At 44.1% G+C, this 9,195-nt stretch overlaps 2 protein-coding genes across 2 annotated transcripts; one reads left to right on the top strand and one right to left on the bottom strand.

Annotated features, from left to right (window-relative positions):
- Window positions 1–400: 400 nt before the first annotated feature.
- On the bottom strand, window positions 401–2,000 carry LOC131207320 (V-type proton ATPase subunit D 1). Its single transcript, XM_058199933.1, has 5 exons — window positions 1,803–2,000; window positions 1,624–1,741; window positions 1,198–1,561; window positions 1,033–1,127; window positions 401–875 (listed from the first exon to the last, which is right to left on the bottom strand). Exons 1-5 carry the CDS (start codon window positions 1,841–1,843, stop codon window positions 753–755), a joined length of 741 nt encoding a protein of 246 aa, XP_058055916.1. The 5' UTR covers window positions 1,844–2,000; the 3' UTR covers window positions 401–752.
- An 851-nt stretch (window positions 2,001–2,851) lies between these two features.
- LOC131208736 (GRIP and coiled-coil domain-containing protein 1) lies at window positions 2,852–6,035 on the top strand. The gene is made up of 2 exons (XM_058201573.1): window positions 2,852–3,230; window positions 3,319–6,035. Exons 1-2 carry the CDS (start codon window positions 3,131–3,133, stop codon window positions 5,202–5,204), a joined length of 1,986 nt encoding a protein of 661 aa, XP_058057556.1. The 5' UTR covers window positions 2,852–3,130; the 3' UTR covers window positions 5,205–6,035.
- Window positions 6,036–9,195: the final 3,160 nt, after the last annotated feature.

Consider the following 9,195-nt stretch of genomic DNA (forward strand, 5'->3'; position numbering starts at 1 on the left):
ACAACCCACACAAACCGTGGAATGATCACTCAGATTCACACAGATCAAACAGATTTGTTCCAATTTACGCGAAGGGTCTTGTTTCCTGCGCAAACTAAGATAAAACGAGTGCAGTTTGGTTATTCGTTGATATTGCGGGGAATCATACGGGACATGGTACAAACCGACACAGCATGTAGTCTGTACTTACAAATGACACTGAACATCCTCCAGCCATCCAACAAACCCTAAACACTTAAACAAACGAATTTTACTCAACCGCCATCTCGTCGCGCCTACTGCGTATAATGTTTCGCAGCAAATACATAATGTAAATTAAATTATTTCTCTTCGATTTCTGTTTTCTCGAACCAAAAACACGAATGTAAACACGTTTGACATTTCGGTTTTATATTTTAAACCTGCCACACGAAGCGAAACGATTTGCATTCACCAGTTTGTTTAATCTGCCCAAGATTTATTTTGATGATCTGCTTTTTAATAATATAATATTTTATTAATATATCGTTTCATTCATCTTGCTTGACAACATCTTGATCTAGCCCCAAATTTTACGTGAAATCATGTGCTTTTCGAAATCCCCTCTTTCGATAAAATATATATAATGGTAAAACTTCAATTTCAACATAGTAGTGCACATGAATGTGACGCATCGAATAAGGCAAAACGGGGATAACACTAGGGGATGATTCTATGCAATATATGCAAAATGGTGCTTCGTAAAGCTGGTGTATAACAATATTTCTTTTCGTTTAAAACAGTATGTCGTCGTCACCTTCATCCAGAATGTTCGACTGAATACGCACATCAATACCTTCCTGCAGCAACGCGACTCGTTTTTCTTCGGCTTTCTTTTTTGCGATTCGTTTCTTATCCTGTTTAAAAAATAAATAATAAGACACCATTCAGAAAAATAAATACTTGTGCCCAATCACAAACATACAAAATGGGTAGATTTTGACATATAAGTTCATGTCACGGAACTACGGTAAGTTCCGTAAGTATGCAATAAGTAATGGATTTATGTCTCACCTGAATTTTCTTTAAGCGATAAAATTCCTCTCGTTCCAATTCATCAAGTTCGGAAATAATGTATGCCAGTGTACGATCGATTCTTGGAATAATAACTATGATACGATAAAGAATAAAACTAGAATAGCCCGTAGTATGAGGTAAGAAATGTATGCTAATGCTCACCATGCTCGATAGCATTAACTCGTCGATTTGTAATTTTGATGACCTCATCCAGCGTTACGAACGAAGTTTGAAGTGAAGCAAGTTCGACTAATAGTTTTACTGCGCTTTGGTAGTTTTTCTTCAGTTTCTGCAGCTGTTGCCCTCCTTTGGCCAATCCCGTAAGTTCATAAGTATCAGACCCATCTTGGTATGACTCGAACACAGGGAGTGTTACACCAGCCACATTATCTTTCTTGGTGCGAATTTTAATCTGGGCCTTGGTGACATTTTGCAGCACTACTTGATTGAAATCACCAGACGCAAACTTAGCTTCGGCCAATGAGAATGCAGCTTCTTTCATTACTTCTCCCATCAAAGTTTTGGTCTTTGAAAGAAAAAAAAATCTTAAGAGTCGCTTAAATACCATTTATATGGGAAATACTTTACCTCAATAATTTTACTGAGAATCATTCGAAAACGCATCTGCAAAGCATCAGCCTTTTTTTTTAGTAACCCGTGACCCTTATGCGCTCCAGCTAATCGGGCTTTCATTTGCATCTGAGCACTGTGGAAGAAAACTATATGTATTCGCTGATTGCTGTGTTGTTAAAACTTATTTGACATACCCGCGAGAAGGAAAAATTGGAATACGATCTTTCGACGACATTTTCGGAATGGAATGGCTAACAGCACTAAACTTTACCAGATGTTCAAGAAGAGAAATATAGGTGAACGCAGTAAGCACAAACGGAAACGCACCTTCTCGGTCAAATTTGATCAAAAAGTGATCACAAGACCATCTCGCGAGTCTGCTTGATGGTATAGGTTGGTGACAAATGGATGCGTAGAACTTACGAGCTTCGGGAGTCACATGAAAATATGAATATACATACATAAGGATGAAAGTGTGTGTAGAAGGTACCGACAAGGCCTCATAACGAACGGATTATTTTAAACCAATCAGAGAGCGAATTTCGTTGCGCGTAACGTTCGTCTAAAGTTGTGTGTCGAAACTTCATTCCAGTGGCGTGTACGAGAAATGATAGTTATCTTTTAATTTAAATAACGTTTGCAATATATCATTATTTGATGATATCATGTTTTGTTATTTATCGTAGGCAACCATTTTTGACTTGATTCTTTTGTGAAATGAGAAATGTACTATCCAGCTGTATCGATCGTGAGGGCCCCCGCTGGTTGAGCAGCTGTATCCCGAAATACCGAATCGTCTGTTTCGATTGGCAGATTACACCGCCACCGACGTAAACGCTCGTGTGCCGTCGTCCTTTGTCGTGATAGTTTTGTTTTCCTGTGTTCATTGTAATTGTTTTTTTCATGCATTGCTTGCGGATAGTAAGTAGTTTTTTCGTTCATTTATGCCGGTATTACTACGCCGATTACATGCTTCTGCTTTCGTCCCATTAGTACCTATGAAATAAATAAAAGAAAAGTCTGTAAAGAAAATCACCAACTTTACATCGAAGGGTTGACGTTCGGTTTTTGTGAAGTAAAAACGGCGAGTCATATGACAGGCTATCTAGCATTTAAGAGGCGAATGTTAGCTAAACAGCTCAAAGTCTCTATAATACAAAAGGAAAAAAACACTATCTAGCACTGCACACGCACACTACCCTGTATAATTGCTTTTGCTTCTCTTTTACTCTGTATTGCGCACTCCTTTCCGTCCAAGCTAGTTCCGTGGCCGAAGTTTCAGCAAATGGAGAGAATGTGCCAAATGGGTTTTTGCATTCGTTCGTTTGCGTTCCTGCATTCGCCAGACTTGATTCCACAGTGCTTAGTGAAGTTGTAAACAGTAAGAAAATATATTTACGCTGTTCATATGTGCGCGGTACAAGTGTAGTTTAAGGAATTTTTATGTTTGATGGAGCGTTGTTCAAACATCGAACGGACGTATTTGAGTAAATAAGTATTGTAGCTGGTGGAACGCCGTAACATGAGTCAGAATAAAGATGAAAATAGCAAAGTGAAACGATATGAAACTATAATGAATTCACAGAGGGATCAACTAATCAGATATGAAAAACGACTAAATGGTATGTTGTACTATTTATCTACTAATTTGTATTAAAATGACGTGATTTTTTTCCTTTTGTCTCAATCTTTGGTAACTATTTTCCATAGACATCGTAACAGCTTATAAGGGTTTAGCGAAAGAGAAAGCTGCTTTGGAAGCTACTTTGCGCACTATTAAGCAGCCCCAATCGGAAGTGTCGGAAGAACAAAGCGAAATAAGAAATCCTGAACAGAAACAAATGACTGCAAGCTGCAAACTTTTGCCTGAGCTGCAAATACAGCAACTTATGACTAACATTACTACCCTTAGTGAGGAACGTAAACGCGTGGAAGAGACACTGAAGCTGGAACGCAGTCAACTGCGACTAGAACTTGCAAGGCAAAATGAAACCATTCAAGAACTTACTACTCGTTTGGCAAATCCGGAAAGTCCCAGTAAAGATATTTGTGGCGATCAAGTAAACTATGAAATGGGGAACGAAACACATCTTCTTACGATACGGGAGCTGAAAAAGATGTTAGACGATGAGCGAAATCTAAAGGAAAAACTCGAATTACAACTCGGTAACCTTAAAACACAGATTCTCTTCGATATGCCGCAATCAATAAAAAAAAAATCAATTGAACGTCATTTAACCTCGTTTAAAAATGCTGATCGTGATGAAAATAGCGATACTAGCTTGAAAGAATCGTTGCAAGGGTTACGAATGGAAATGCTACATTTAAAAAAACAATACGCCACTATTGTGTCCGATGAAAAAAACCGAGCCCGTTTAGCCGAGGAGCGGAGTACGCGTGTGGGAGAATTGCACGAGGAACGTGTTGCTAATCTAGAAGCACGTATATCAGAATTAAGCGATGTTATAGGAAAGAACGACCGTTTGAGAGAGCAGGATAAAGATACCATACAAAATCTAAAAGAAACTATTGCTCGTATGAAACTTTCTACTGGTATAAAAACGACGACAAATGATGGTAAAAGAACATTTGATTTTGAACTTATTGAAGATGGACTGGAGAATTCATGCGGGGAGAAAAAAAATCCGCAATGCACATCTAAGACACTGTTAGTCACAGCAAATCTCGACGGAAATTCAGAGCAATTCGTAACTGCTAATAATATGCAAAACTCAGACCGATTGTTTGAGAATTGCGAACTTGAGGATTATAAGCAACGCTACGATCAATGTATGAGCGAAAATCAAAAACTAAAGGAAGAGTTGCTTTTAAATCTAGAAAATACGAATACTTTGAAACAGAAGCTTGATAATTTTAAACGATCGACGGAGCAACTCGAGATCGATTTTCAATACAAACTTACCGAATATGCTGCTGAACAGAAAAAAGAAACCACGAAGCACAGCGATGCCATGAGCGCATTGCAGACATCGTTTGAGAGACAGATAGGAAACCTACAGCACACTCTGCAAAAGCAACGCGAACGGTCCCTGGCAGTGATTGAAGAGAAGGAGGAAGAAATTAAAGTACTACGAACATCGTCAGAGATACTTTCTTTGTCGACCGCCACAATGTGCAGGGAACAGAACGCTATCATCCGAAGTGAATCTACAATAGACCAACACCGTAAAAGTCCCAGAATTGAGTTGACAGCAAGTGACTCGATCTCAGAAGAGAGACAACATTTACTACATTACGCACAGGAAATTGCTAGAAAAAACGTTGAAATAAGTACGTTGCGTACATCAAAAAATACAATAGAAAATATGCTACGTCAAACATTACACGAGAAAGTGATTACTGAACAACGACTGAACGAACGGATTGTTCAATTGGAGAAAGAGCTTGGACCCTTAAAGACAAATCATACGTTGGACGGATCGAATTTGGAGTACTTAAAAAATGTAATTCTCAGTTTCCTTTTGACAGATAATATCCAAAGTAAAAAGCATATGACAAATGCAATAGCAGCCGTGTTGAACTTTGATGAAAGTGAAATACAAGCTATTAATGATGCAGAAGTACGGTTAAGTTGAAATATAAAATTCGCTAGACCCGTCAAACGACTACGATTGTAGGGATTGATTTTTTCATGAAGTTTGCCATAGAGCTCACAGAGAGGTTGCTTTTTTCGCACACTGGTGTGTAAACTATAAGAAAAACATTTTGAGAATCGAACCATGTTCGAACCAAAATATTGCGAAACATACAACGTGCGACCGATCGGGGAAGAAAGAAAAACATTGTGTCGCTGGCACCACTTGCAAGGTAGGAAGTCCTTCCTTCGCGGGGGCCTGTTTGCGGGAGGTGTCAAAAGCAACAAATCACATTAACCATCCTTTATTAGCTATCCAATGCTCGATCGTTTAAATATATAGCTAGTTTCTGCACACGCTCATTCAATGTGATCCATTCTTTATAAAGCAAATCCATGCATATTCGTTATACTTATCAGTCCCAGGCCGCAATTTGAATAAATTATGGTAGTCATAATTTTTTAATTTTTTCGTTGTACCGTATTGGTTAAAACTTGCCAGCCCATAGGTGAGACACGTTTCCACTCTGATGCTTTCTATTTAAGGTGTATTGTAACAAAGATATTTTCCTATAGCGGTTCTCTGTGCATATACTGCATATGAAACCGTTCTAGTGTATCCCCCTTTCCTCTCGAGATCCTCTCGGAACTATTGCAAAATGCTCTAGATCTATGGTAGAAACTAGTGAATAACCATAACAAGTGCAATTAAGTACAGGCATATTAAGAATTTCCAATATAACCGTAACTTTTATATTATTACATTGTTAAACTATTCTTATCAAAAGTAGACCATAAAGATTTCGGAAGATCGTATTTTTGCCTTTCGTGTTCCTGCTTTTCTGGGAACAACTGTAATATTATAGCTACAAATAAGCCCCGGCACATTCCTCTAAGATTCAATAAACTCTAACAGCTGGCGATTCAAGGTGGAACTGTTGTACGTCCGAGAGAAGCAGCAGCACAGCACAGCAACTCCTGCTGCAGTCGATGGGTTAGAAGAAGAGGGATGTTGGCTGAACCGTATCGTGTCCCTGTGGGAGATGGAAACTGGTTGAGTGACAAAGGGCCTGGTAGCGATACTGGTGCAGGGGGAGTACCCGATCCAACAGGTTATCGACAAGGCGCACGACGGCTTCGTCGAGGCGAAATTCGGGGTGTGTACATGTGCAGCTGCTACGCCCCACCGAGGTAGTTCCCTGGCCAGTTCGAGCGCATGTTGGACGAGATGGTGGATGCGCTGGACCGTCGAGGCCCGCTGCTCGTTGCTGGGGGCTTTAACTCTGGTCCGTCACTGCCCCAGGTGACTGCAGGATGACAAACCCACGAGAGATCCATCTGTTGGTGGCAATCGCTGGAGGCAAGGCAATCGGAGGCAAATGGACTTGGTACTCGCAGACCAAATCCTGGACTAAATCAAGGCAGCACCAGCACTTTCAGCAAGAACGGGCGAGACTCAATCATAGACGTGATGTTCTGCAACCCCTCGTTGAGTGTTGGAATGAAGTGGCGAGTGAGCGAAGACTTTACTTACAGTGATCACTTCACTCTGCTCTACACCATCGAGAGAGGGCAATCGCAAGCAGCTCGGCAAGTTGCACCTTCACGAGAGTGGAGTAAGCAGTGGAGGACGCGTGCTTCAGCGAAGCGTCGTCCGCAGAAACTCTGAGGAAGGCTTACCGCGATGTAGCACTCAATGCCAACGAGCTAACGACAGCGATAGTGAGGGCTTGTGATTCGGTAATGTGGAGAAAAAGGCTCGCAGTAGGGAAACGGAGGCCGGTATACTGGTGGACAGAGGAGATAGCCCACCTCCGCAGAAAATGTCTACGCGCTATACGGGAATAACAACGCGCAAGAACTGAGAGCGATAGAGAGAGGAAGAACAACGCTTTTAAAGCTGCAAAAAATGCGTTGAAGCACAAGATCGCCTCAAGCAAGAAGGAGCGCTACAACCGCCTTCTCAAAGAGGCCGAGTCGGATCCGTGGGGCGGCTTGCCTATAGGCTTGCGATGCCGAAGCTACGCGGCCCGAGTTTTCCTCGTGAGAGGTGCCCGGATCGGCTGCGGGTGATCGTGGCCGAGCTGTTCCCTGGTTGGATACGCCGAACTGTGCGGCTGGGGATGGGGTGCGTGCGATGGTCACCCCATCCCCGGACGAAGAGCTGCAACTTGCGGCACAACGACTAACACCGGGTAAAGTGCCGGGACCAGATGGCATCCCGAACATCGCTTTGAGGGCGGCTCTGCGGTCTTGTCCTGGCATGTTCCGGAGAGCACTGCAAAAGTGCATGGATGACTGCTTGTTTCCAGACCGATGGAAGCGACAGAAGCTTGTGATGCTGCCAAAGCCTGACAAAAGCCCAGGGGACGCTTCGTCCTACAAGCTGACCTGATTGCTGGACACCATGGGCAAACTCCTGGAAAGGTTGATCCTCAACAGGTTGACTAAGTACACGGAAGGCGCACATGGCCTTTCCGATCTGCAGTTCGATTTTCGGAAGCGGAAGTCAACTGTTGACGCGGTACGATTTGTGGTTGATACCTCTAGCATGGTCAAAGACCAAAAAAGCAGGGGAAACCGGGTGTGTGCGATTGTCACGATTGACGCTAGGAATGCCTTCAACAGCGCTAGCTTGCTGGCTTTTGCACAGTCACTGCACAGTATGAGGGTTCCCGAATACATGTGTCGTATACTGGGGAGCTATTTCGATGGCCTCTCTATGATACCGACTCAGGCCAACAGGAAGTAGCCAAAGGGAAGGGAAGGGAAGGAAGTACGGCAGGAGTTACCTAGGAGTCTGTCCTAGGGCCTACGCTCTGGAACATGATGTGCGATGGGGTTCTGCAACTGAATCTGCCAGTCGGGACTTTGGTTGTTGGCTTCGCTGATGATATCGTCTGTGGCAGGCCGCAATGTGGCAATAGGTTGAAATGAATGCGGAGTGGTCAATTGAAATGGTGGAAGCGTGGATGAATGGACTGAGCCTGTCTGTCGCTCGGCACAAAACTGAGGTGGTAGTGGTCAACAACCTGAGGTCCGTCCAAGAGGCGATTTGGATCGGTGACGTCGTGGTTCGGTCCCGAAGAGCGATACGATACTTCCGAGTGATGATCGATTATAGGCTTAACTTCAAGACTCCCGCTGAGCAGGCCTCCAGCAAAACATTGAGGGCGCTTGACGCTCTTTCTGGCATGATGCGCAGAACTGGGGGCCTGAGCAGCACCAAAAAACGGTTGCTTACGAGTGTCGTCACCTCGGTACTGCGTTATGCGGGTCCTGCCTGGAAGGAAGCACTGTCGTCGAAGCGGAATCTGGAAACTCTCAATCGAGTCCACCGGTTAACTGCGATACGGGTTTCAGGCGCCTTCCTCACTGTATCCCTGGCGACCGTGAGCGTGGTTGCTGGAATGATCCCCGTGTGTTGATCCTCATCGAGGAAGACAGCAAGTGCTACGAGAGCCGACCCACGGGCATCCGCGCCGAGGGAAGACGGCGGTCGAAAGAGCGCTGGCAACGGGAATGGGAGAACGACGTGCACCGACGATGGACGTACCGTCTAATCCCAGACCTCGAATGCTGGCTGCACCGGAAGCATGGGGCTACCAATCCCTCCCTAACCCAGTTCCTGACTGGGCACGGGTACTTCCTGGAGTATCTTCACCGGATAGGGAGAGCTCGGTCGCCACAATGCCCGAGATGGGAGGGCGTGGTGGAGTCGCCGGAGCATGTCCTGTTCGAGTGCTCCCGGTTCGACGACGCCCGGGAGCCAATGCAGCATAGGGTCGGAGATGGACTTACTGTGGAGTCCATCTGTGGAGTGGCGCAGACGTTTGCGGCGTCCACCGCACCTGCCGACCAGGAGTGACGGCAAACCGCACAGGAGTGCTTCTTTCGTTAAATGACAGACGAGGACAAGCCCTGATCCCCCCTTTCGAAGTAAAGCCGGTAACGGTAGTCTAGGAAGGGATAGGATGGAGAACCAAGGAGGG

The sequence above is a fragment of the Anopheles bellator genome, chromosome 2 (assembly GCF_943735745.2).
Source record: "Anopheles bellator chromosome 2, idAnoBellAS_SP24_06.2, whole genome shotgun sequence".
Lineage (NCBI taxonomy): Eukaryota > Metazoa > Arthropoda > Insecta > Diptera > Culicidae > Anopheles > Anopheles bellator.

Excerpts from the sequence above, each read along its gene's own strand:
- LOC131207320 (XM_058199933.1), bottom strand. The coding sequence starts at position 1,843 with ATGTCGTCGAAAGATCGTATTCCAATTTTTCCTTCTCGCGG. Across the intron at positions 1,562-1,623 it reads TTCTCAGTAAAATTATTGAG|ACCAAAACTTTGATGGGAGA; the intron begins GTAAAGTATTTC and ends TTTCTTTCAAAG. Across the intron at positions 1,128-1,197 it reads AGTTAATGCTATCGAGCATG|TTATTATTCCAAGAATCGAT; the intron begins GTGAGCATTAGC and ends ATCGTATCATAG.
- LOC131208736 (XM_058201573.1), top strand. The coding sequence starts at position 3,131 with ATGAGTCAGAATAAAGATGAAAATAGCAAAGTGAAACGATATGAAACT. Across the intron at positions 3,231-3,318 it reads ATATGAAAAACGACTAAATG|ACATCGTAACAGCTTATAAG; the intron begins GTATGTTGTACT and ends TATTTTCCATAG.